The sequence below is a fragment of the Indicator indicator genome, chromosome 17 (assembly GCF_027791375.1).
Source record: "Indicator indicator isolate 239-I01 chromosome 17, UM_Iind_1.1, whole genome shotgun sequence".
NCBI classification, from domain to species: Eukaryota; Metazoa; Chordata; class Aves; order Piciformes; family Indicatoridae; genus Indicator; species Indicator indicator.
Window position 1 is genome coordinate 22,212,006 of NC_072026.1, and position 27,762 is coordinate 22,239,767.

General features: G+C 50.7%; 1 protein-coding gene across 1 annotated transcript; it reads right to left on the reverse strand.

Annotated features, from left to right (window-relative positions):
• Positions 1 to 1,427: 1,427 nt before the first annotated feature.
• SLC6A14 (solute carrier family 6 member 14) lies at positions 1,428 to 27,737 on the reverse strand. The gene is made up of 14 exons (XM_054388585.1): positions 27,690 to 27,737; positions 24,856 to 25,024; positions 22,551 to 22,682; positions 20,686 to 20,847; positions 17,762 to 17,897; positions 14,660 to 14,792; positions 10,470 to 10,610; positions 6,603 to 6,831; positions 6,392 to 6,517; positions 6,185 to 6,303; positions 5,349 to 5,448; positions 4,080 to 4,189; positions 3,585 to 3,752; positions 1,428 to 1,574 (listed from the first exon to the last, which is right to left on the reverse strand). Exons 1-14 carry the CDS (start codon positions 27,735 to 27,737, stop codon positions 1,428 to 1,430), a joined length of 1,920 nt encoding a protein of 639 aa, XP_054244560.1.
• Positions 27,738 to 27,762: the final 25 nt, after the last annotated feature.

Below are 27,762 nucleotides of genomic sequence, written 5' to 3' on the forward strand. Positions count from 1 at the left end.
GAAAACCCCAGCCTGAGGGAAAGATGCAGAGGCCAACCATGACCTGGGCTGCATCCAGAGCAGGGAGAGCAGCAGCACAGGGAGGGGATTCTGCCCCTCTGCTCTGCTCACACCCCACCTGCAGCACTGCCTGCAGCTCTGGGGCCCCCAGCACAAGAAGGACCTGGAGCTGCTGGAGAGGCTCCAGAGGAGGCCACCAAGATGATCAGAGGGCTGGAGAAGCTCCCCTGTGGGGACAGGCTGAGAGATTTTGGGCTGTTCAGCTTGGAGAACGCTCTAGGAAGACCTTAGAGCAGCCTTCCAGTACCCGAAGGGGCTCCAGGAAAGCTGGGGAGGGACTTTGGACAAGGGCTGGGAGTGCCAGGATGAGGGAGAATGGCTTTGAGCTGGGAGAGGGGAGATTGAGACTGGAGATGAGGAAGAAATTGTTGAGAGTGAGGGTGGGGAGGGTTGCCCAGGGAGGCTGTGGCTGCTTCCTCCCTGGAGGTGTTCAAGGCCAGGCTGGATGAGGCCTTGAGCAAGCTGGGCTGGTGGGAGGTGTCCCTGCCCATGGCAGGGGGTTGGCACTGGATGAGCTTTAAAGTCCCTTCCAACCCAACCCACTCTGTGTGATGGGTAAAGCCTTGGTGAGCACAGAGGGGGCAGAAACCAATGACTGCTGTTACATCCTGCAGCCAGACTGTAGAAACAAGGGATTGGTTTTAATTAGAGCTGAAGACTGAGCATGGAGCAAGAGACAAAAAGTGGCTCTCCCTTGGGGATCCCAAGGGGAAGGAGAAGCAGCAGAAGGAAGCCTTTCCAACGTTTAGCTGAGCACACAAAACACAATCACACACAGACAGGAGTCAGCATCAAACCCTGAGCAGCCTCACAGCACTGAGCAAGGCTCAGCCAGAGGAGGGAGGACTCCTGTTCCCTGAGGCACTGTGCCCAGCAGCAGCACACCCCTCCAGCTCGGGCTGCCCGGGCACAAGGGGAGGTAGCAGCTGCCCGTGGCACATGGGGACATGCAGGCACAGCACTCTTTTGGCTCCAGCCTCCTGCAGCTGAGGAGCACCAGCCTGAGTCTTTCCTCTCTTCCACACCCACATCTGCAGTCCAGCTGGAGAGGGTTTGGATGGGGTGAAGCAGGTGCAGTCCATCGGCCTGGGAAGCCTGCGATGCATTCTCTTGCCCTCTCACCCTGAAGCCCTGGGGGAGAGCTCAGAGGCTGACGTAATGGATCTGGTCCTCTTCAGCACTATCACAATAAATAGCATGGCTCACTCTCAGCTGGGTGTGGGAGGGCAGAGGCTTGCTTTGCTTCTTTGTGGCTGGTGGTTGGGCCTCGTCGCTTTTCAATGTTCAAATTAAAAACTCAGGAAGATGGTAAAACAAAACAAAACAAAAAACAAAAACCAACCAAATCTGTGGTCCAAGCAGGCATCTCAGTGCTGGGTGTATACAAAGCCAGACACAGTGGGGATCTCCAGCTCCTTCTTTTTAGGGTCTACAATGTGGCTGTATCTTTCCCCTCGGTTAGACTCCAGGTAGGGACCCCAGTTGGGAGCAGGCCTGCAGCAGCTGACGACACGCTAGGAAACAAAAGCAAGAGGCATGCACCTGAACACCAGGCTGTGGGTAAACACTTCAGGGAAGATGGGGCTCCAGCTGGGCCTTGCAACTCAACAAATTACCCAGAACCAGCAGTCTTTTGGTTGGAAAAGACTTCTGAGATGATTTGAGGGCAACCATTCTCTAAGTCTGCCAAGTTATGCCCTCAGCGCCACACCTCTGCCTCTTTGAGACACCTCCAGGGCTGGGGATTCAACCACCTCCCCAGGCAGCCTGTGCCAGGCTCTCAGAACCCCTTCAGTCATGGAGCTGCTTCTAATCTCCAACCTAACCCTTCCCTGGCACAATGTCAGGCCATTTCCTCTCCTCCTATCACCTGACAGTGAGGAGCAGAGCCCAACCCCCACCTGACTGCAGCCTCCTTTCAGGGAGCTGTAGAGAGCAATGAGGTCTCCCTCAGCCTCCTCTTCTCCACACTGAACACCCCCAGCTCCCTCAGCTGCTCCTCCCCAGCCCTGTTCTCCAGACCCTTCCCCAGCTTTTTGTTACCCTTCTCTGGCCCTGCTCCAGCTCCTCAATGTCCTTGGAGTGAGGGCCCCAAACCTGAAGCCAGGACTCCAGGTGCTGAGTCCAGGGAGACAAACAGATTGCCAGAGCTGTGTGAAATCATTCCAAATGTTTTTGGGTTGGGTAGATTCTGGACACTCAAACCAAACAAGCAGGGAAAGCTGTGAGCAATTGGAGCCTTGACCAAAGCTGGGCAAGAGCAGCACATCCCAGACCTTGCACTTACTCATTTCTTTGAGGAGCTGGAGGCAAAACCCCAGAAAGTGATATGGAGATAAAAAATCTTTCAGAGAATGTAAAGCAGCTGAGGTCACAACAGAGACCATAAAAAGCACTGCTGAATGTGTGGGGACACTCACAGTGAAGTAATTTTTGGATTGGGACATTCCCAGGCACAAATCCAGGCTGGGTGCTGAGTGGGTTGAGAGCAGCCCTCCAGAAAAAGCCTTGGGGGTGCTGGGTGCTGAGCAGCTCCCCAGGAGCCAGCAGTGCCCTCCTGCAGCCCAGCAGGCAGCTGTGTGCTGGCTGCAGCCAGAGGAGTGTGGGCAGCAGGGCAGGAGAGGGGATTCTGCCCCTGGGCTCTGCTCTGCTCAGACCTCACCTCCAATCCTGCCTCCAGCTCTGGGGTCCCCAGCACCAGAAGGACACAGAGCTGCTGGAGTGAATCCAGAGGAGGCCACAAAGATGCTCCAAGGGCTGGAGCAGCTCTGCTGTGAGGCCAGGCTGAGGGAGCTGGGGGTGTGCAGCCTGGAGAGGAGAAGGCTCCAGGGGGACCTCAGAGCTGCCTGCCAGGACCTGAAGGGATCCTGCAGGAAGGCTGCAGAGAGACTTTTGCTGAGGGTGTCTAGAGACAGGCCAAGGGGGAATGGTTTGAAGCTGAGGCAGAGCAGGGTTAGACTGGAGCTGAGGAAGAAGTTCTTCAGTAGGAGGGTGGTGAGACTCTGGCACAGGCTGCCCAGGGAGGTTATGGATTCCTCCTCCCTGGAGGTGTTCAAGGCCAGTTTGGATGAGGCCTTTAGGCAGCCAAGTCTAGTTGAAGTATCCCTCCCCATGGCAGGGGGTTGGATCTCTAAGGTCCCTTCCAACCTAAGGCACTCTCTGGTTGTCAGAAGACAGCAGGGTAAACCTGCCTCTAATGCAGCTACTGGAGGTGGTCTAAAAATCCAGTTAACAAAACACCTCAAGGTACAGAACCTGGGCTGTAGAAGATAGAACAAACCACTCTGAGGGCAGCAAACCACTGGACCAAGCTGCCCAGAGAGGGTTGTGGAGGAGTCTCCTTCTCTGAAGACTCAAAATCCTCCTGGACCCATCCCTGGACAACCTACCCTAGGTGAAGCTGCTCTAGCAGGGGGACTGGACTCGATTTCAGGAGGTCCCTTCCAACCCCCCACCATTCTGTGATTCCTAAGCAGGCCAAGGAAAGCAAGACTTGAGGTTATGCCAAGCTTTTGTGCCCTTACCTGCCAAAGGCTTCCTTCAGCTTTCACCAGTTTCACAACAGCAACGATGGGAATCCAGATGACACAGAACATAATCATGCACCAGCCCACAGCAGTTCCCCATTCTGGATATGCCACAGAGCCATAAGAGGGGCTTTGAAAGGTGGCCAGGGACCAGACCAAAATTGCCTGTTACAAATGACACATGGAAGAGAGAAAAGCAGTTGTAGAGCGAACTTGAACTTCCACCCTGTTGCCAAGCTCCCTCTGGATTTCTGAGGGTGAGGAGAGTTGTGCAGGGTTCGGTGTTCAGGACGGGACAGGGTTCGGCGCTCAGGGTTTGGCACTCAGGCCCGGACAGGGTTTGGTGCTCAGCCAGCAGAGCCAGCAATGGAGTTTGCTTCACTGGCACAGCCATACCCTGGACACTCAGCACTGAACCTCCATGAGGAAAGCTCTTCAATATCCAGCTCCTAAGCTCTGTCCCCCTGGCACAGGGCAGCCACAGCCACTCACCGCTAGCAGCACAGGGGTGATGAAGAACCAGCAGAGTCTCCACCACAGCCAGAAGGAACAACTCTTCTTCCCAATCATCATCTCAATGTCTTCAATGAACCTGTTCCCCCCTGTTGGAAGACAATCATGGGTTTGCTTTGGAAGGCAGCTACCTCCCTTGCAGGTGGAGTTCACCAAAAGTTACAAAAATCATCGGAGAATACATCCAGTTGGAAGAGAACCTCAAAGTTCATCCAGTCCAACCTTCCACCCAGTTTAGGGTCAATCCTAAACCATATCCCTAAGCACCAGCTCCACAGGCTGTGGAAAGAACTGGAGGTGCTGGAAGGTGTCCAGAGAAGGGCCATGAGGATGAGCAGAGGGCTGGAGCTGCTCTGCTCTGGAGACAGCCTGAGAGAGTTGGGGTTGTGCAGTCTGGAGAGGAGAAGGCTCCCAGGAGACCTTCTTGTGGCCTTCCAGTATCTGAAGGGGGCTCCAAGAAAGCTGGGGAGGGACTTTTGAGGATGTCAGGGAGTGATAGGACTAGAGGGGGATGGAACAAAACTAGAAGTGGGGAGATTGAGATTGGATGTTAGGAAGTTCTCAAGACCCTTCTCCAGGCACTTGGCCTTGTTAAACTTCATAGAGTTAGCCTTGGCCCATGGCTCTCACCTGTCCAGGTCCTGCTGCAAAGCCTCCCACAGCCACCACCCAGCTTGGTGTCATCTGCAATTTTACTGCAAATTTCCTGCAAATCCCCTCAATCAGATAATTGATAAGGATATTAAAGAGGAAAGGTTCCAGTACTGAACCCTGAGGGACACCAGTAGGAACTGGGCAGCAGCCAGACTTAAGTCCATTTGATAGTTAAGAAGAGTTTCTCTGGTTTGGTGGCAACCCTTAGGGCTTTACAGGCAGTTAAGTGCTAATTAGAGTCTGATAGCTGGTGTGCCTGGGATTGCTCAGTCAAACCACAGCCTGCCCAGGGACAGGACACTGGGCAGTGGGTATAAACTACAACACAGGAAGCTTCACTGGAACTCAGAGAGGAACCTCTTCACTTTGAGGGTTTTGAAGCTCTGGAGCAGGCTGCCCAGAGAGGTTGTGGACTCTGCTTCTCTGGAGACTTCCAAAACCCGCCTGCCCATTGTGGTCCTGGGTAAGCTGCTCTGAGTGACCCTGCTCTAGTCTAGCAGGGACTGTTGGACTAGGTGATCTCCAGAAGTCCCTTCCAGCCTCTACCACTCTGTGGTTCTGTCAAATCATGGATTTTCAGTGCAGATAATTTACCATAAATGTAGATGATGCCAATTATCTCCAGGAGAGCTGCAATAAGGATTCCCCATCCAGCACAGAAGTGATCTATAAGGTTAACCCAGTAAATTCCTGCCTGTGGAACAAACAACAGAGGTCAAAATCTACCCAGTCCCAGTAACATCTTCATGCAGATAAAAGCACCCCTGATAAAATCCTCTAAACTGTATACTACTAACAGGATACATAGAAAGAGCTGAGAACAAGGTTTACATTTGGAACATTTGAGCATTAAAGCTCTTAAGAGAGTATTAAATGAGGCCAGTGCTCAAATGCTGTCCTGTTGGAACCAAAAGTTCCCATCAGCATCTCTTAGTGGCACCCACAGCACAGCAGACACTGCCTGTGTGCTTGAGACTACACAAATAACCTCCTGAACTGAGGAGCAGTTCACAAGCTCCAGGCCTTCTATGTTAAAGTACATCCCAGTCCAATAACCACAGGGAAGCTTCAGGTTATTCAAGGCTTCCCTCTGGGAATTTCTTATTTGCATGTCCAAGAACACTGGTGGAAGTGAAGAGTTCCTTAGATTAGTCCATGCAAAGAGGAGCAGTTAGAAAGGCTGCTTTGGGCTGAGTTCAGCACTTGCAGCAGAACTAAACCCAGGGCCACAAGAATCGTTTCCATCCATGCAAAGAAGGAGCTGGAAAGGCTGCTTTGAGCTGAGTTTAGCACTTGCAGCAGAACTAACCCCAGGGCCATAGGAATCATTTCCATCCATGCAAAGAGGGAGCTGGAAAGGCTGCTTTGGGCTGAGTTTAGCACTTTCAGCAGAACTAACCCAGGGTCATAAGAATAATTTGATGTCTTACCTGAGTGACACAGACAAGACCAAGAAAGAAGAGCAAGATGCAAGATGCCAGGGTGATGGGGACCCTTAACTTTTTCATTGCTTGAGGATAGATATCTTGTATGGTGGTGGTGATTGTCTCTGCAAAGGAAGGGGGTGGGGTTTGAGCAGTGCCATTAAAGGTTAACATCCATTTGAAATGCCATAAGCTGCTCAGAACTCTACTCACCTATGGTGGCAAACTGGGAGTCGAGGCCCAAGAGCAGGAGCATGAAGAAAAACAAGAAGGACCACAGAGGAGAAATTGGTAACCTGGAGAGAGCCTCTGGGTAGGCAACAAATGCCAGATCAAACCCTGGTGGGCAGTGAAAGGAAGGAGGTTAATTTTCATGTCTGGGACAAAGCAAGTCCTGATCCCAACAGCCTCACAATGGACCTACCTGAGTCCACGACCTCTGAAACAGGTCTCTCAGACACGAATGCCATGTGTCCCAGGATGGAGAATATGGCAAAGCCAGCAAATACACTGGTGGCACAGTTGGTGACACACACAAAAATAGCATCTGAGTAGCAGTTGTTGTTGAACTTGTTGTAGGAAGACAAGGCCACGAGCCCGCCCCACGCCACCGACAGCGAGAAGAAGATCTGGGTGGCTGCATCCTTCCACACCTGCCAGAAACAAGAAGAGGGAAAGCTACTGTGATAGTCACTGCTCAGATCACAGGATGACAGATCAGAGGATGTCAGGGGTTGGAAAGGGACCACTGGAGATCTTCCAGTCCAACCCCCTGCCAGAGCAGGACCAGAGAATCCAGCACAGGTCACACAGGAACACATCCAGATGGGGCTGGGAAGGCTCCAGAGAAGGAGACTCCACAACCTCTCTGGGCAGCCTGCTCCAGGGCTCTGGGACCCTCCCAGTGCAGAAGTTCCTCCTCATGGTGAGGTGGAACCTCCTGTGCTGCAGTTTCCATCCATTGCTCCTTGTCCTATCCCAGGGCACAACTGAGCAGAGCCTGTCCCTGTCCCCTCCCTCCTCACCCCCAGCCCTCAGCTATTGATAGACATTGATCAGATCCCTCTCAGCCTTCTCCTCTCCAGACTAAACACGCCCAGGGCTCTCAGCCTCTCCTCCCCAGGCAGTGCTCCAGTGCTTGGAGCCCTCCCTTGGACTCTCTCCAGCAGATCTCTGTCCCTCTGGAACTGGGGAGCCCAGAACTGGATGCAATATTCCAGGTAAGGCCTCAGCAGGGCAGAGCAGAGGGGGAGGAGAACCTCCCTGGCTCTGCTGGACACTCTCCTTTGAATGCACCCCAGGACCTCCTTGGCCTTCTTGGTCCCCAGGGCACATTGCTCTCCCATGCAGAACTTGCTGTCCCCCAGCACTCCCAGCTCCTTCTCCTTGGGGCTGCTCTGCAGCAGATCCCCTCCCAACCTGTCCTGCTGCAGTTTATTCTTCCTGCCCAGCTGCACAAACCTGCACTTATCCTTGTTGAACCTCATCAGGTTCCTCTCTGCCCAGCTCTCACTCTGTGCAAGTCTCACTGAAACTCACAAACTCTGTTGGAGCTCCAGGAGTAGCTTTTTGACATTTACTCTGAATACCTAATCCTGTTTCATGAGAGGTTCACAGTAGGTGGGACAGGGCACGGTGGTGACCTTGCAGTCTCAAGCACAAGCAATGTCTTCTGTGACCTCCAAAGGCCACATCTTGATTATGTTATGAGACCCTTACATCTGACAGAGATAACCCTGAAGAAGAGGATAACATCATTCAGGTATGTGGGTCGTTGAGATATGAATCTTGTCACAGTGCCAAGGAACAAGGGAAACCAAGACAGAGTTGCAGGAGTGAGAGCTTCCACGAGCTGTCCCACTTGTGCTCCTCACACCATATCCCAGCCAAGCCACTGCTGCAGCCCCTCAGTTAGCACCAAATGCTCACATGAAATACCAGAAGGAAATGTCACACTGAGTGTTTCCTTTGGGTGAAGCAAAACCCTAAGGTGGCCATAAATCAGAACAAAGAAACAAAAAATATATCCAGGCTTCCTCTGCACAAGGTACCCTTCCTGGGCCACCTAACCTCCCCCCAGGCTGATTTCCTGAGCAAGGTAAAGCTTGGATTTCAGGGGTCCCTACTGATAAGGTTTATCAGTAACCAGAGCAAATGGGACAGAGATGTGAGAGCAACACTTGATTCTACAGCAAGACATGTCTCAGCAGATCAAACTCCAGCATGCCCCCGACAGCAGAGGGCCCAGAGAGTGGTGGTGAATGGTGCCACATCCAGTTGGCAGCCAGTCACTAGTGGTGTCCCCCAGGGATCAGTGTTGGGCCCCATCCTGTTCAATATCTTTATTGATGATCTGGACAAGGGGATTGAGTCCATCATCAGTAACTTTGCAGATGACACCAAGCTGGGGGCAGGTGTCAAGCTGTCAGAGGGCAGGAGGGCTCTGCAGAGGGACCTGGACAGGCTGGACAGATGGGCAGAGCCCAAGGGCATGAGATTGAACAAGCCTGAGTGCCAGGTTCTACACATTGGCCACACCAACCCCAGGCAGTGCCACAGGCTGGGGACAGAGTGGCTGGAGAGCAGCCAGGCAGAGAGGGACCTGGGGGTGCTGGGTGACAGCAGCTGAACAGGAGCCAGCAGTGTGCCCAGGTGGCCAAGAAGGCCAATGGCATCCTGGCCTGGATCAGCAATAGTGTGGCCAGCAGGAGCAGGGAAGTCATCCTGCCCTGTGCTCAGCACTGCTCAGGCTGCACCTCGAGTGCTGTGTCCAGTTCTGGGCTCCTCAGTTCAGGAGAGATGTTGAGATGCTGGAAGGTGTCCAGAGAAGGGCAAGAAGGCTGGGGAGGGGTCTGGAGCACAAGGCTGGGGAGGGGTCTGGGCACAAGGCTGGGGGGGTCTGGAGCACAAGGCTGGGGAGGGGTCTGGAGCACAGCCCTGTGAGGAGAGGCTGAGGGAGCTGGGGGTGTTCAGCCTGGAGAAGAGGAGGCTCAGGGCAGACCTCATTGCTCTCTACAACTCCCTGCAGGGAGGCTGTAGCCAGGTGGGGGTTGGTCTCCTCTCCCAGGCACCAGTGACAGAAGGAGAGGACACAGTCTCAAGCTGCACCAGGGGAGGTTTAGGCTGGAAGTGAGGAAGAAATTCTTCCCAGAAAGAGAGATTGGCCCTTGGAATGTGCTGCCCAGGGAGGTGGTGGAGTCACCATCCCTGGAAGTGTTTCAGATAAGACTGGATGAGGCACTCAGTGCCATGGTTTAGCTGATCAGATGGTGTTGGGTGATAGGTTGGACTGGATGATCATGAAGGTCTTTTCCAACCTGGTTAATTCTGTGATTCTGTGAGAGCTGCTCAGAGGAAATCCCATGGGTTTAGTCACTGTCCAATGGTGCAGGGAGGGGCCAGAGGGTAAATTATACTGAGAGTAGCTAGAATAGGGTCTTGGAGTTCTGACAAGGGTGAGGGTTCCTGAAAATACAAAACCTAGCTGCAAATACAGGGCAGGATATGAGGACAGGTTAGGAGGTGATCTGCTACAGAGCACCCCCCTGGAGAAGGAGCTGGGAGTGCTGGTGGACAACAAGTTCTGCATGGGACAGCAATGTGCCCTGGTGGCCAAGAAGGCCAATGGGGTCCTGGGGGGCATTCAGAGGAGAGTGTCCAGCACAGCCAAGGAGGTTTCCTCTCCCTCTACTCTGCCCTGGTGAGGCCACACCTGGAATATTGCATCCAGTTCTGGGCTCCCCAGTTCAGGAGGGACAGGGATCTGCTGGAGAGAGTCCAAGGGAGGGCTCCAAGGATGCTGAAGGGCCTGGAGCACTGCCTGGGGAGGAGAGGCTGAGAGCCCTGGGGCTGTTTAGTCTGGAGAGGAGAAGACTGAGAGGGATCTGATCAATGTCTATCAATAGCTGAGGGCTGGGGGTCAGGAGGGAGGGGACAGGGACAGGCTCTGCTCAGTTGCACCCTGGGATAGGACAAGGGGCACTGGATGGAAACTCCAGCAGAGGAGGTTCCCCCTCACCATGAGGAGGAACTTCTGCACTGGGAGGGTCCCAGAGCCCTGGAGCAGGCTGCCCAGAGAGGTTGTGGAGTCTCCTTCTCTGGAGCCTTTGCAGCCCCATTTGGATGTGTTCCTGTGTGACCTGTGCTGGATTCTCTGCTCCTGCTCTGTCTGTGGGATTGGATTCAAAGATCTCCAGAGGTCTCTTCCAACCCCTAACATCCTGTGAGCCTGTGACAAGCCCTTAGAAGCACAGGAGAGTGTCACCCTTCTAGGAGTGACACCAGCTCTCACCTCTGCCTCCATCAGCTTGGTGATGTTGGACTGTTTGCCAATGTAGTACTCGATGCCCTCCCGAGCCCCCTCCAGGGTGGCACCTCGCACCAGCAGGATGAGCAGGATGACGTATGGGAAGATGGCAGTGAAGTAGACAACCTGCAGGAAGAAGTGCAAGGAGACATTAGAAGCTAGGGGATGAGGAGAGCCCTGTGCAGGAGGAATGGGCAGGCTTTAGGCTAAGCTCTACTGGTACAAAGGGAAAACAGGTGACCAGGGAAGTGGATTCACACCAAGCACTAAACAGAGTCACAGAATTATTGAGGCTGGAGCAGAGCTCTGAGCTCATCCAGCCCAGCCTATGACCTAACACCACCACCCTGACCAGACCATGGCACTGAGTGCCACATCCAACCATAACCTCACACCTCCAGGGATGGTGACTCTACCACCTCCCTGGACAGTCCATCCCAGTGTCTGATTCCCCTTTCCATGAGGAATTGCTTCCTAACATCCAACCTAACCCTCCCCAGGCACAGCTTCAGGCCATGGCCTCTCCTCTTGTCACAAGCTGCCTGGGAGCAGAGCCTGACCCCCACCTTACTACAACTTCCCTTCAGGTAGTTGTAGAGAGTGAGAAGGTCCCCCCTGAGTCTCCTCTTCTGCAGGCTGGGGACTCCCAGCTCCCTCAGCCTCTCTTCATCAGACTTTCCCTCCAGTCCCTTCCCCAGTCTGGTTGCTCTCCTCTGGACCTGCCCCAGCACCTGAAGATCTTTCTTGCAGTGAGGGCCCAGAGCTGCAGACAGTGCTTGAGATGAGGCCTGACCAGTGCCTTGTACAGGGGCAGAATTCCATCCCTAGTCCTGCTGGCCACAACCATCTGGCTCAGCCAGTTCTGGAGCTGCATTCCAGCAGAAGGCACAAGCCACACATCCACTTTGCAGATAGCCCTTCACCACTTTCAGAAATGTGTTTTCTGACATCACTGACTGCTGCAGCAAGCCAAACTAACCCAGAGGTCTCTTGCAATGCTTCTAGAAAACGCAAACTGAAAGCCAGACAAAATGAGGTGACCAGGATGGAATTCTCCTGATGAGACCAGGGGAGAACAAAAACACACACAAAAAAAAAAAAAACCACTACCAATGGATCAACATCCAGAAAACAAACACAGGCCAAAACCACCAAAACAAAGAAAGAAAAACACTCAACCAAAATCAAAACCACCACAGAATCAACTGTCACAGTATCAACCAGGTTGGAAGAGACCTCCAAGATCATCAAGCCCAACTAATCACCCAACCCTATCTAATCAACTACCACCCCCCTCCAAAAAAAAAAAAACCAAACAAAAGCAAAAAACCAAACCAATAACAAAACAACAAATATGCTGGAAGTTTTTTTTTTTTTTTCCCCTGGGAACCAGAACTTCCAGTTTCTCTTGGATACAGATTGCCCTAGGTTGGAAGGGACCTCAGAGACCATCAACTCCAACCCGCCTGCCATGGGCAGGGACACCTCCCACCAGCCCAGCTTGCTCAAGGCCTCATCCAACCTGGCCTTGAACACCTCCAGGCAGGGGACATCCACAACCTCCCTGGGCAACCTGTGCCAGTGTCTCCCCACCCTCACTCTAAAGAATTTCTCCCTAATCTCCAGTCTCAATCTCCCCTCCATTCCCTTTCACCCTGTCACCGCAAGCCCTTAAAAAAAAAAAAAAAAATCCCTCCCCAGCTCTCCTGGAGCCCCCTTCAAGTCCTGGGAGGCTGCTCTGAGTTCTCCCTGGTGCCTTCCCTTCTTCATGCTGAACAGCTCATTTATTACTGTTTATCTACACTGTTTGCAGAGCAGTGTGATGCAGGCCAGAAGCAGGGCTAAGCAGGGCTATTAATATGCAGGCTTCCTTCAACGCTGTTCTTGTTTCTCAAGCCTCAGTTTCAGTGTTATGCAGGCAGGTAATTGCCCTGGTACTGCTGGTTAGACCAAGCCAGAGCATTGCACCATCATGCAGTGAGTCTGCCGTGGCTGAAGACCTCCTTCATATTTGCCCAGAACAGTCAGTTGTCTCTGCTTTTCATCTTTGCCTTCTTCCTGCCCAGCTAGATTCTTCTGAGTCTTACCTTACTCCTCAAAGGGCTTTACCTTTGCACCAGAAGTGACAACAGGAAAAGTCAACTGCCAGGAACCCAAAGAATATGAATTTAAGAGGAAGTCCTGCAGCAGAAGAGCTGTGGCTGGGAAAACAGAGAAACTCCACCCTGAAGTGCTGAGATGGGGGCAGAAAGCTCCACGGAGAAAGCAGAGTAAGAGGAGACATCAGGCTGAGGAGAAGACAGGGAATGAGGAACCATGGAATGGCACAATGATGGAAGGGATCCAAAGGAGAAAATAACAACAACGATAATAATAATCATATTGTTATTAGTATTAGTACTATTATTATTATATACCCCAGCAGAGCCAGAATTTGCAAACCAGCAACTGTGGATCTAGTCCCTCAAAGCAGTTTGAAATCTTAGGCACAAGCCACATTTCACAACCCGGCAGGAACCTGCAGGCTCACATCTGTGTGCTGCACTTGAGCTGTAAGGTCCATCATTAATAATAATAATAATAATAACAACAACAACAAAACCCACAACAACAATAAATTTCATTCTATTATTATATAGAAATTATTTATATTTCTAAATTATTTTACGTTAATTATTATATAAGTAATTTATTACAATAATTAATTGTTATATGATTAATTTAATTACATAATTATATCAATTATTATATAATAATAACATAGTATTATAGCTTATTTTTATTAATAATATTAATAAAAATTATATAATGTTACTATTTTTATTGTTGTATTTAATTATCTTATTATATAATGATTATTATTTATATTGTTATTATTATTATGGCTATTGTGGTTGTTATTGTTGCTGTTATTGTTATTATTACAGAAAGGGTGAGAGGAAGACTGAAGGCAACAGAGGTTGATGAAGCAAATGTCAGAGGTGCAACAGGAGGTAAGAGAGGAGCATGGGAAGGAAAGGAGTAAACCAGGAAAAGGGCCTCAGGCAGGGAATAATGAAATTCATTCTGCCTGAAGTCTGCAGAGGAGCTGAGCCAGCCCAAGCCATGCTGCAGCACACAGGAATGGGACCCCAGCAGAGCCAGAATCTGCCAACCAGCACCTGTGGATATAGTCCCTCAAAGCAGTTTGGAATCTTAGGTACAAGCCACATTTCACATCCTGGCAGGAACCTGCAGGCTCACATCTGTGTGCTGCACTTGAGCTGTTATGGTCCAAGCAGCCCAGCTGGGCTGGAGGAGCAGGTAACTGCCAGGTGTTCCCAGGGTGTGTGCATACACCTGCACAGCTCCCTCACAGCAGCCTGCCAAAAAACTCAGCTGGAACCACCTGCATGACAGCAAGGTCCCCAAGCACCTGGCACTGCTGGAGGAGCACCTATGTGTTAAGAAACTGCTGTGGAATTAGCACCTTGCTCATGGTTTATGTAACAGTTACAACGCCAAGGAGCGGAAAGGAATCCTCATGCCGAATCCAACTGGGAGTAGTGGGTTAGGACTGCATCCTGCCTTCTGTTCACCCTCCCTGAGTCCAGCTGACATAAGCTGCACCTTGAGTACTGTGTTCCACAGATTAAGAAAGATGCTGAGATGCTGGAATGTGTCCAAAGAAGAGCAACAAGGCTGGGGAGGGGTCTGGAGCACAGCCCTGTGAGGAGAGGCTGAGGGAGCTGGGGGTGTTCAGCCTGGAGAAGAGAAGGCTCAGGGCAGACCTCATTGCTCTCTACAACTCCCTGCAGGGAGGCTGTAGCCAGGTGGGGGTTGGGCTCCTCTCCCAGGCACCAGTGACAGAAGGAGAGGACACAGTATCAAGCTGTGCCAGGGGAGGTTTAGGCTGAGTGTGAGGAAGAAATTCTTCCCAGAAAGACAGATTGGCCATTGGGATGTGCTGCCCAGGGAGGTGGTGGAGTCACCATCCCTGGAACCATCTAAAAAAAAAAAAAAAGACTGAATGAGGCACTCAGTGCCATGGTTTAGCTGATTAGATGGTGCTGGGTTGGACTTGATCCCAAAGGTACTTTCCAACCTGGCTGATTCAGTGATTCTGAGACACTAGAAGGGCAGGATCAGAGCAAAAAGCCTGCTAGCTGCTTTTCTTAACTCCCTCCCTTCCTTACCTTTCCAGAGGATTTTATTCCTTTAAACAACGCAGCTCCAACAATTATCCACGACAGGAGGAGGCAGAGAGCCAGGTACCACACAATGTCACCAGTCTCATCCAGGCCACTGGAGCGCTGCAGAGCCACTTTGCTGAAAGCACAAAACACTGCAGTGAGAAGAGAGCATCAGCAGCACAAACTTCTCCTCTTCAGCCACATCCTGAAGGCAAGGGAGCTGGTTTTGGTAACTATGGCACCCCAAACACAAGAGAGACATAAACCTGCTGGACAGGGTCCAGAGGAGGCCAGAAAGGTGATCAGAGGGCAGGAGAACCTCCCCTGTGGGGACAGCCTGAGAGAGTTGGGGTTCAGCCTGGAGAAGAGAAGGCTCCAGGGAGACCTTAGAGCAGCCTTCCAGTACCCAAAGGGCTACAAGAAAGCTGGAGAGGGACTTCTTACAAGGGCTGGGAGTGACAGGACGAGAGACAATGGTTTGAAACTGAGCAGAGCAGATTTAGGTTGGACATCAGGAGGGAGTTGTGCACAGTGAGGGTGGTGAGACACTGGAACAGGCTGCCCAAGGATGTGGTTGAGGCTGCATCCCTGGAGACATTCAAGGTCAGGCTTGCTATGTCCCTGGGCAGCCTGCTCTAGTTGGAGGTGTTCCTGCTAGCTGCAGGGGGTTGGACAAGACGACCTTTAAGGCTCCTTTCCAACCCAGTGCAATCTGTGATTATTACAAGATCACAGCATCACAGAATTCACCACGTTGGAAAAGACCTTTGAGATCATCAAGTCCAATCTATCACCCCACACCACCTGATCAACTAAACCATGGCACTAAGTGCCTCATCCAGGCTTATTTGAAACGCTTCCAGGGACAATGACTCCACCACCTTTCCGGGCAGCACATTCCAAGGGCCAATCTCTCTGGGAAGAATTTCTTCCTCACACCCAGCCCAAACCTCCCCGGTACAGTTTGAGACTGTGTCCTCTCCTTCTGTCACTGGTGCCTGGGAGAGGAGACCACCCCCCACCTGGCTACAGCCTGCCCTCAGGGAGTTGTAGAGAGCAATGAGGTCTGCCCTGAGCCTCCTCTTCTCCAGGCTGAACACCCCCAGCTCCCTCAGCCTCTCCTCACAAGGCTGTGCTCCAGACCCCTCCCCAGCCTTGTGCTCCAGACCCCTCCCCAGCCTTCTTGCCCTTCTCTGGACACCTTCCAGCATCTCAACATCTCTCCTGAACTGAGGAGCCCAGAACTGGACACAGCACTCAAGGTGTGGCCTGAGCAGTGCTGAGCACAGGGCAGGATGACTTCCCTGCTCCTGCTGCCCACACTATTCCTGATCCAGGCCAGGATGCCATTGGCCTTCTTGGCCACCTGGGCACACTGCTGGCTCCTGTTCAGCTGCTGTCACCCAGCACCCCCAGGTCCCTCTCTGCCTGGCTGCTCTCCAGCCACTCTGTCCCCAGCCTGTGGCACTGCCTGGGGTTGGTGTGGCCAATGTCTAGAACCTGGCACTTAGATCCAGCAGCAGCTTCTGTGAGCCTTGCAGCTAATGGCTGCATGGCTGCCATTAACAAACTGACTAATTGCAGTTTGCCTCTCTTTTAAAAGTCCACCAGCCCTCAGCTCTCTATACGTCTCCCATAAGGCCTACCTCAGCTCTCAGTCATTAACCACCACATTCTGATGGCAAAAGAAGAGCCCATAAGAAGAATCAGTTCTCAAGAACCCAGAGAAGATGAAGCAAATTTAAACCACTTGGACTGAAAAAAAAAATTATAATTTCACAACAGGCCCAGATTCAGAGCAGGGTAAAGAGATTTTGCACAGTAACTCCTGACAAAGAGTAGATGCTATAGATAAAAGATGTTAACTAGTCCTGATCAGGACTCCAGAGCTGAGGACTTCTTTAAGGTGAAGAATTTTTTCAGTTTGCCACAGATTGACTCATTTGCTTCTCTCCCTTTTTTTATTTTTTTTTAATTTGGGTTGGTTTGTGGTTTGTTTTGGTTGGTTGACTGGTTTGGGGTTTTAAGACTCAGCAATTAAATTTTAACTCCCATTTACAGGGTTTTGCACCCCCTTGACTAGATTGACAGCAAGAGAAGACAGAAATATTCAGGTTGGAAAAGACCCTCAGGAGCACCAAGTCCTACCCTACAATGGTCACTCCTAAACCATAACCCCAAGCACCACATCCAAACCACCTTGAAACACAGCCAGGCTTGGGGACTCCACCACCTCCCCGAGCAGCACATTCCAATCCCTGACCACTCCTGATGGCCAAAATGTTTCCTAATGCCCAATTTAACCTACCCAGACACAGCTTGAGGCCATTCCTCTTGTTCTGTCACTAATGACCTGTGAGAAGAGACCAGCAGCAGCCTCTCCACAACCTCCTTTCAGGGAGCTGTAAACAGCAATGAGGTCTCTCCTCAGCCTCCTCTCTTTCACACTAACCATCCCCAGCTCCTTCAGTCTCCCTCCATCAGATTTCTTCTCCAGGCCCTTCCCAGCTTCCTTGCCCTCCTCTGCCCTGGCTCCAGCACCTCCACATCTCTCTTGGATTGAGGTGCCCCAAACTGGACACAGCACTCCAGGTGTGGCCTGAGCAGAGCTGAGTCCCAGGGGACAATCCCCTGCCTGCTCCTGCTGGACACAGCATTGCTGATCCCAGCTAGGATGCCTTTGGCTTTCTTGGCCACCTGGGCACACTGCTGGCTCCTCTTCAGCTGCTTGGCCATCAGCACCCCCAGGTCCCCTTCTGCCAGCAGCTGTGCAGCCACACTGCCCCAAGCCTGGAGCATTGCTTGGGGTTGTTGTGCCCCAAGTGCAGGACCTGGCACTTGGCCTTGTTGCAGCTCCTCCTGTTAATGTTGGCCATGGATCCAATCTACCCAAGTCCCTCTGTAGAGCCTCCCTGCCCTGGTGCAGATCAACCCTCAGCACCTAACTTGGTGCCATCTGAGAACTCACTGCTGACACACTCTGTGTCTTCATCAAGGTCATCAATGAAGATGTGAAACAGAAGTGGTCCCAACACTGGCACATTCCAAAACCACAAAGCACAATAAATGCATTTTCTTAGCAGTTTCTTGACAATGTTCACTTACTTCCAGTACTGCTGACTGGGAAACTCCCCTGGTTTGTAGTTGATGGTACCGTTCAGACAGGTGAGGTTGTGGCTGACGATGAATGAGTAGTTTGCATGAATGATTTCTCCGTTGAAGGTCGCGTTGCAGTCACTTACTGCAAGCAAGGAAAAAGGGGTTGGCAACACAGGGATGGCTGTCACAAGAGCCAGGCTGTTAGAGCAAAGAAATTCACTTCTAAGCAGTCACAGCTTCTCCTTTCAGTCCCCAGGGAACCACTTTCTGGTCTTGCCCCTCTGCTCTTTCATGAGCTGCTTCTGAAGAAGCTCTGTTGATTTTGGACTTGTCATAAAGGCCTGCAGTGCCGGATGAGGAGCAGTGGCTTTGAGCTGGGAGAGGGGAGACTGAGAGTGGAGATGAGGAAGAAATTGTTGAGAGTGAGGGTGGGGAGACAGTGGCACAGGATGCCCAGGGAGGCTGTGGATGTCCCCTCCCTGGAGGTGTTGAAGGCCAGGCTGGATGAGGCCTTGAGCAAGCTGGGCTGGTGGGAGGTGTCCCTGCCCATGGCAGGGGTGTTGGAACTGGATGAGCTTTAAGGTCCCTTCCACCCAACCCATTCTGTGATTCCACGACACAGTTTGCCTACTAACAGCATTTAGAAACAAACCTGAGCTATCACCTGCAGCTGTGAGGTTTTCACAGTGGACTGTAAATCAAAACCCCAAGAACCCAGTGTGCTCAGCTCCACCTTTCACTCACCATCAAGAATACTTGCAAAAAAATCCATCCCAGCTGAGGACAGTTAAAGCCTGAAGTGACTCTATCAAAAAACCTTTGTCCTAAACTAGGGTTACACAGAGATCATCCTCCAGCAGCTTCACCTTATTTTAGCAGAAGGCTTATGAGAGCTCTTTAATTGTCCTTAGAAGGTTGGGGGCTGGGGGGGGGCTGGGTACTGTTTGGTTTCTTTGGGTTGGGATTTTCTTTTGCAAGAACATAGAGTAAAGGTCACCACATCAGCTTTTGGTGGAAAAGCCTTGTTGGAGCCCATTTCAGGACAGTTTCTTCAGTTAAGTTTTGTATTTCTTTGACACTTCCAAATTTTAATCTAAGCTATTTTTGCTTAGCTCATTAGCAAGGGTCAGCTTTTTGTTCACTAAGGCATCTGAACCTCATTTTAAGATGCCTGTGGATCTCAGAAGAGATTTTTCAGGCATCTGGTTGAGTCAGTGGCAATCACACTGATACTGTAAATAACACAAACCATCAGGAAGCTGTCCCTGTTACTCTAATAATCTCAGGGGTTACATGCCAACACAAGCTCCTAACTACTAATTACCTTATCAGCTTCACCTTTTACCTTAAACTGGGGTGATATGGAAACTGGTGAGATAACAAGAGTTTGACCCTACATCTTGCTGCCAAACAACAAGCACAATAGCATGGAGGTATGTCCTGAAGAGTTCTTACACTGTGAATCCAGTGCCTCAGAGGTGCTCAGGATTACCATAGCCACAGGGGAGGCAAGAGGCAATGGAAGAACCCCAGATAAAAAGCTGTAGCAATGCTCTTGCTTCAGGCAAGGAAGGCATTTGTGTAGCCATGAAGCCTGATGAAATAGGAATGCAGTATTGCCATGAGTTCTGTGTCCTAGAAGAAACCTTACATTCTGAAGGAGAAAAAAGGGTCCAAGAAGGAGAAAAAAGGATCCAAGTGGCCCTGTCCCTGGAGACATTCAATATCAGACTCAACATGGGCAGCCTGATCTAGTTGGAGATGACCCTGCTTACTGCAGGGGGGTTGGACAAGATGACCACAGGATCACAGGATGACAGGGATTGGAAGGGACCCAAAGAGATCATCCAGTCCAACCCCCCTGCCAGAGCAGGACCATTCAATCTGGGTCAGGTCACACAGGAGCATATCCATATGGGCCTTGAAAGTCTCCAGAGGAGACTCCACAACCTCTCTGAGGAACCTGCTCCAGTGCTCTGTGGCCCTTACAGTAAAGAAATTCCCCCTTGTGTTGAGGTGGAACCTCCTGTGCTGCAGCTTACATCCATTACTCCTTGTCCTATCCCAGGGTGCAACTGAGCAGAGCCTGTCCCTGTCCCCTCCCTCCTGACCCCCAGCCCTCAGCTATTGATAGACATTGATCAGATCCCTCTCAGCCTTCTCCTCTCCAGACTAAACACCCCCAGGGCTCTCAGCCTCTCCTCACCAGGCAGTGCTCCAGTCCCCTAATCATCCTTGTAGCCCTCCTTTGGACCCTCTCCAGCAGGTCCCTGTCCCTCCTAAACTGGGGAGCCCAGAACTGAATGCAGTACTCAAGATGAGGTCTCCCCAGGGCAGAATAGAGGGGGAGGAGAACCTCCCTGGATCTTCTGGACCTTTGAGGATCCCTTCCATCCCAATGCAATCTGTGAACCTGTGAAAAAAGAGCTTTCAGCCCAGCTCTCCGTAGCACCCAGAACTGGTGGCAGGGAAGCAGCCAAGCATCACAAAAACAGAAATAGAATGGTTTGGGTTGGAAGGGACCTCCAAAGGTCATCCAGTCTGACCCCACTGCAATCAGCAGGGACATCCTCCACTAGATCAAGGTTTTTCAGAGCCCTGTGAGCCTGACCTTGAGTATCTCCAGGGATACCAGGAACCTCCCTGGGCTACCTGTTGCAGTGTTCCACCACCCTCATGGTGCAGAACTTGTTTCTCACATCCAATCTCAATCTGCTCTTCTCTCATTTCAAACCACTGCCCCTCGTCCTTGTCACTGCAGGCCTTTGCAAACAGCCTTCTTGTAGGCCCCCTTCAGACACTGGAAGGCTGCTCCAGGAAGTACATTTTAAGCCACAGGTTGCTCCTGTAGTTCCTCAGTCCAAAGGAAACAGCAGCCTGTACAGTTATCCAAAGCAGTGGTATGAAGCTGTAGCTGTTAAGTACGGTACCTAACTGTGTTTTGGTGCAGGACTCATCTGCCCAGGAGAAACATTCTGACCAGGGTAGCACTTTTTGAAAGGAAGCAAACAAGTAGTAGAGTGAATAGGCAATGATGACGTTGTAGTAGATAGCCACAAACGTTGAGACCAGGACCATCGAGACGCCCACTCCTAGGAAAAAGAAAGACAAAATTATCTTAACCACCTCAAAGCTGGCTTGACAAGAAACAAAAAGTGACCTTCACTTGGCTTCTCAAAGGCTATTTGGGAAGAAGCTGAGATTGGTTCATCTTAGATTTTTAAATGGGTTTTACCAGGAACCAAACAGGGAAGGAGTAAAGCTGCGAATGAAGACTGAGATCCAAACTGATCACCTCAGATGTAGTTTTGACACAGAGTTGGAATCAGGCTTACTGAAAAATTGGGAAGGAGTAAAGCTGTGAATGAAGATTGAAATCTAAACTGATCACCTCAGCTGTGGTTTTGACATGGGAGTTGGAATCAGGCTTACAGAAAAATTGAACTAGCTGCTAAGGTCAAGCCTAAAGGAGAAATTCAATACTTTGTTCTCTCCCAGCTGGATGGGAAGCTTCAATTGTTTAGTAAAATAAGCTCGAGGGGAGATTTAGATTTAGGCTGGAGTTTAGGAAATTCTTCACAGTGAGAGTGGTGAGACACTGGAACAGGTTGCCCAGGGAGGTTGTGGATGCCTCTTACCTGAGGGCCAGCTTAGATGAGGCCTTTAGCAACCTGGCTGGTGGAAAGTGTCCCTTCCCAGGGCAGGGGGGTTAGACCTGGATGATCTTTAAGGTCCCTGCCAAAATATTCTATGATTCTCCTGCAGTGTTTAAGTGGGAGCCCAAACAGTGAGCAGCAAAGGTGTGCAAGGCAGCCCAGCCCTGAGGTGTTCAGGGAGGCTGAGCCATGGAGTTTGGAATCCTCAGTAGAAGGCTCTGGGTTAGAACTGAGTGATCTTTAAGGTCCCTTCCAACCCAAACCATTCTGTAATTCTAGGATTAAAAAAAAAAAAAAAAGAAACTATGCCAGGACTAACCAAAGCTTTTAAAGATGCCACTGCAATGAATAGCTTTGCCAATAAATAGCTTGGCCAATAAATAAGCAGCAGCATGGAAAAGTAAAGCTGTGCCAATCCCAATGCTCTTCTCCTTTGTTCAAATGAGCTTTGTTCTGGCAGTTTGGGAAAGTCTGCCAAACTGTCTCAGTCATCTCAGGGGTCATATTTAAATACATATCTTCACAGACAAAGGCTTGCTGTGTCTACAGACTTTTATGGTTAAATACAGCACTCCTGGGAAAGGCTACTTGTGCTGCAGAACAGAGACTGGCAAGACAAGCTACGAGGCAAGAAACCACCTGGTAATCCCTTTTGTTTCTGGAGAAGGTGGCAAGTAAGATTCTTTGCCTTAGGAAGAAACCTCCTGCTTCCTCTGGTAGGTAAAGAGGACAAACAAAACCAATTACATAGTCCTTTACATGCATCACTGCAGGAGCTGGGGGGGATAGGAGTCACACAGAGTGCTTTATTGCCCTGAACACAGAAATCTCCCCAGGAAATTCAGAGCCTCACAGAGACAAGGCAAACTACCACTATTTTGCTTCTCACAAGTGGCACCTCACCTTCAAAACCTGGGAGTCCAGCCTGTTTTGTCACACCAGCAGATGCAGCCTGCAGACTCCCAGTCCACATCTGCTTATGGAGTGACCAATAAGGAAGATCTACCTGGGCTCATACCACTGACTTGTAATGCTGGGAGGCTTCTCTCATTCTCAGAGTGAGCAATTTTATGAAGGAATTATTAATGACACCTGGTTATTATTAAACAAAATAGCTAAGGAAACATAGCAATACCAACCTTGAAACAATGGTAATACTCTCCAGACGGAAATTGGCCCTTGACTGGCAAACTGCCCAAGGGAACATTCCATGAAAAATAAAGGCAAGCCAGCTAATGCCAACATCAAGGTGTAAGGGATAAGGAAAGCACCTGAAAAGAGAGAGGGAAAAAAAAAAAAACCCACACACACACAGAGGAAACAATTAATGTTTCAGTATTCACCACAGTTCTATCACATTTTATACTTCTCTTTCTCCCCCCAACTCAAATATCCCACTAGGAGGGTTTTGGGGGGGGTCTTGCTTTTGGCAGAATGCAGAGATTGGTTTGTATGAGACCAAACAGCACCTGAGATGCAGAGTCACAGTTTGTAAATCCTGTTTTATTGTGAGACCAAACAGCACCTGAGATGAAGAGTCACAGTTTGTAAATCCTCTTTTGTGTGAGGCTAAATAGGACCCAAGATGAAGAGTGACAGTAGCAGGAGAATGGTGATTCACATGGGATGGATTCTTTTACAGAATTCAAAGGATTTTAAAAAGCCTACAAGCAGGAACACTGCTCAGCAGTAGGCACCATCAGTTTTAGCTGCTTTCTAGTTTGTCTTCCAGCTTGTAATCTCAAAAGGAACCCATTCCTTCATGTACCAAACTGTGATTTGCCTTCTTGGAGCAGCCACTGGATGTCAAAGCATGAAAATTATTTGCTATGGTTAGCTGACTCCTGTTTCAAACAGCATCTCAGAGTGGCTCTTGTTCAAGGCTGTTTTCAATTGCACATTAACCAGGTGTCAGTGACAGCCCTGCTCCCTGAAGGGTACTGGCATTTCATTGTGTGCCTACAAAAGGCAGGGAAAGTGAGAGTACAGAGTTTCCTAAACACCACCCAATACCCCTGCAGAAATCTCAGTGAACTGAAAGCAACCAGGGACCAGGTTTTGCAAGGAACTGTCAACACCTGCTGTCATTTAAGGAAGTGAACAGTCCCAGAGAATTAAGTGGATTACTTCTGAGTTTCAAAACAAGGATGTAAGAGGTGTTTTTTATCACTTGTGGACAAGGGGCACAGAGGAGGATACAAAACAGCAGCATAACAAACTTTAAATGCAAATCTCCTTGCTATTGCTGACAGGAAAGAAACAACAGGCTGCCCAGGGAGGTTGTGCAGTCTCCTTCTCTGGAGACTTTCCAGCCCCATCTGGATGTGTTCCTTTGCAATCTGTGCTGGATTCTCTGGTCCTGCTCTGGCAGGGTGGTTGGACTTGAGGATCTTCAGAGGTCCCTTCCAACCCCTAACATCCTGGGATGCTGTGATCTAGGAGGGGTTGATGTAACCACTCCTTTTGTTTTCACCATTTTCTTCAACACAGCTGCAAGTAACACAACCTGGCCAAGCTCACTGCAACAAAACTTCTGTACCAAGAATGCCACCTTGTGTTCCCCACGCAGCTGTTTGGGGCTCTGCTGTACTTACAGGCCAGGGCTTGGCTTGCAGCAAGTGTCAGGCAGGGCATAGCAAGTCCATAGGCAGTGCCATAGTATTTATGCTCTCTCTAATTACCAGTGGTTGCCTGGCAAGCAGACAAAGCTCTGGATTAGCAGTCAGGGAAGCCAGTGCCTCCATTTGGCTTTGCCACTACTTCATTGTGTAAACGAGTTGAGCCTCTCACTGCCTCGCACTTCCCAGCTATCAGATGGGGATAATTACTGAGCTTGGATAATTATTCCAGCTTAGCTTGTTTGCCTGGCAAAACAAAAGGTGCAGAGGGGATTCAATTGTTCTATATAAACATACCAGGGAGGTAAGCAGTGGAGAGGGAGAACAGCCTGTTAGGGAAGCAGGGAATATCAGCACATTAAGAGAAAGATGCATGGGCATGAGTAAATCAGAAGAGCTCTGGAATTCTCAGGTGGAGTTTTGCAATGAAAACTAAATACTATTTTCCTCCTCAGCTGAGGAGGAAAAGCTCAGAGATGTCTCTTACTCTTCAAATTTATTTTCTGTGAAGGTGCCCAGAGCTCTGGAATAGGCTGCCCAGAGAGGTTGTGCAGCCTTCTCTGGAGGCTTTCAAAACCTGCCTGGATGTGTCCCTGTGAGACCTGCCTTAGGTGAGGTTGGACTGGATGATCCCTGGAAGTCCCCTCCAGCCCCTTCCATTTTGTGATTCTCCCTTTTCCCATCAGCAGGCACTCTCCCATTTGCCAGGGTGATGCTCACACATCCAGCTTTGACAAAAACCTGCCCAGCCCTACAGCTGGCCCTCCTCTCTCTTGGGACTAGCAAAGTGTGCCCCCCCCCCAGCAGCACCACTCAGCACAGGTACCTCCTCCATTCTGGTAGGTGAGGTATGGGAAGCGCCAGACGTTGCCCAGGCCCACGGCGTAGCCCACCATGGAGAGCAGGTACTCGCTCTTGTTGGACCAGTTGCCACGCTCTGAGCTCCCACTGCTGTCACTGGCCTGGCCATCTTTTTCATTTGACAGGCTGAAGTCCTTGCAAGAGAAGAGGGAAGGGTCAGGATTGCCCCACAGGTGAGCAGGGCTGGCACATCCTCATTTCTCCTTGGCGTCATGGGGCAGGGCAGCTAGGCAGGGGAGGCAGAGCTTCCAGTCCAGCTGATCCCTGGCAGGGCAGCACAAACCTTTGAGAGAGGGTCCCACCAGAGAGCCCAAACAACCTTCATGGTTGGTTTTGCTCTGATCTTGCCTTAGCCCTCTGTGCTGTCAGTACCTCCAGGGGACTCCCCTGCTCAAGTTGTGGTGGGTTGAAAACTCCCCCCCAACATTAACTTAGCCAGACCAGCTCAGTTGGAAGCAAATGAAAGCTGCATTCACAAACAAAACTACACTCTACAAGGAAATGCAACGAATCTGTACAAATATACAATATTTACAGGGAATTACAATGAATAAACAGCACAAGGACCCCCCTGGCCAAAGACCAGGGGAGCTGCAACAGCTTCTCCCCCCCACCTCCCCCTTACCTTCCTGTACAAAAGGGACAAGAGAAAGAAGCAGAGAAGTTAATAGCAGTAAAAACAAAAGCAGTGCAGGCAAGGTCAAGCCTCGAGGGCAGAGAGAGAGAGGGCAGAGAGAGAGAGGGCAGAGAGAGAGAGGGCAGAGAGAGAGAGGGCAGAGAGAGAGAGGGCAGAGAGATCTCTCCAATGGGATTGTTTAGAATCATCATTATTTTCCTTTTCACACACAGTGGCGATTTATTTACATTTTACTACTTTCTGTTCAAGACCTGTGAAAAATTTCAAAGGCATAGGCTAAACCTACCACACAAGCCCAGATGCCCTGAGCCCACTCAGATATTTACCCCAGCACATACCTGTATGCTACTTTAAAAACACTTGTCCAGGCTTTCATCCCAGGGTATCCCTCTTTACTTACCCCTATCTGTCTGGATCTCACCTGCCCAGATGAAGTCATGACTGCCCAAGGTGCTCCACACGTCACCTGCCCAGTGTGCTAAAGCTGCCCCAGGAGCCTGAACCTTGCTTGCCTGAGTGCCCCTATGCCTAGTGAAACTCCTCCATACCCTTACCTGCTGAGTTGCACCCATAACTGTCCAGATACCCTTAATATCTCACCTCCCAATGTGCATTTATACCTCCCCAGATACCCTCAAAAATGCACCTATTCAGGTGCTTTAATACCTGCATAGGTACCCCAACATCCCTCCTCCACAGCTACTTTTGTACCTGCCAAGGTGTCCCAAATATCCCACCTCCCCAGGTACTTCCATACCTGCCCAGATACCCCCAATGTCCCATTTATTCAGGTGCTTTTATACCTGCTCAGGCGTCCCCAATATCCCACCTCCCCCAGTGCTTCCATACCTACTCAAGTGTCCCAAACATCCCTCTCAGTTCCTTTTATACCTCCTCAACTGTCCTACATATCCCACCTGCCCCAGTGCTTTAATACCTGCTTAAGTACCCCAAATATGCCACCTATTCAGGTGCTTTTAGACCTGCTCAGGTGCTTCCATACCTGCCAAGGTGTCCCCCGTATCCCACCTCCCCAGATACTTCCATCTGTGCCCAGATACCCCCAGTGTCCACTTATTCAGGAGCTTTATACCTGCTCAGGTATCCCAAATATGCCACCTCCTCAGGTACTTCCATACCTGCCCAGGTACCCCCCCAGTGTCCCACCTATTCATGGCCTTTACACTTGCCAAGGTAGCTCAAATATCCTACCTCCCCAGGTACTTCCATACCTGCCCAGGTACCCCCCTGGTGACCCACCTGTTCAGAAACTTGATACCTGCCAAGGTGTCCCCAACATCCCACTCCCCTGGATACTTCCACACCTGCCCAGATACCCCCCCCCCCCCCCCAGTGCCCACCTGTTCAGGACCTTTATACCTGCTCAAGTATCCTCAATATGCCACCTCCCCAGGTACTTCCATACCTGCCCAGATACTCCCATCGCCCACTTATTCAGGGCCCTTATACCTGCCAAGCTGTCCCAAATATCCTACTGCCCCAGGTACTCCTCAGTGTCCCATCTGTTCAGGGACTTTATACCTGCTCAGGTATCCCCAATATTCCACCTCCCCAGGTACTTCCATACCTGCCCAGATACTCCCAGTGCCAACCTCTTCAGGACCTTTATACCTGCCAAGCTGTCCCCAATATCCTACCTCCCCAGGTCCTCCTCAGTGTCCCCGTTCAGGGTCCCTATACCTGCCAAGGTATTCCAAATATGCCACCTTCCCAGGTACTTCCACACCTGCCCAGGTACCCCCAGTGTCCCATCTATTCATGAGCTTTATACCTGCTCAGGTATCCCAAATATTCCACCTCCCCAGGTACTTCCATACCTGCCCAGATACTCCCAGTGCCAACCTCTTCAGGACCTTTATACCTGCCAGGCTTTCCCCTATATCCTACCTCCCCAGGTACCCCTCAGTGTCCCATCCGTTCAGGGACTTTATACCTGTCAAAGCATCCCAAATATCACCCCTCCCCAGGTGCTTCCACATCTGCCCAGATACCCCCAGTGTCCCATCTATTCATAAGCTTTATACCTGCCAAGGTATCCCAAATATTCCACCTCCCCAGGTACTTCCACACCTGCCCAGCTGCCCCCGCAGTGTGCCACCTCTCTCAGGTTTATACCCGCTCACGCCCGTGCCCTGCCTCACCTTCCTCTTGCCGCAGGAGAGGAAGCGAGGCAGACTGAGCATCCCCATCGCCGCTCCGCTCTGCCCGCGCCGG

Excerpts from the sequence above, each read along its gene's own strand:
- SLC6A14 (XM_054388585.1), bottom strand. The coding sequence starts at position 27,737 with ATGGGGATGCTCAGTCTGCCTCGCTTCCTCTCCTGCGGCAAGAGGAAG. Across the intron at positions 20,848-22,550 it reads AGTATTACCATTGTTTCAAG|GAGTGGGCGTCTCGATGGTC; the intron begins GTTGGTATTGCT and ends TCTTTTTCCTAG. Across the intron at positions 1,575-3,584 it reads CTGAAGGAAGCCTTTGGCAG|CGTGTCGTCAGCTGCTGCAG; the intron begins GTAAGGGCACAA and ends TTTGTTTCCTAG.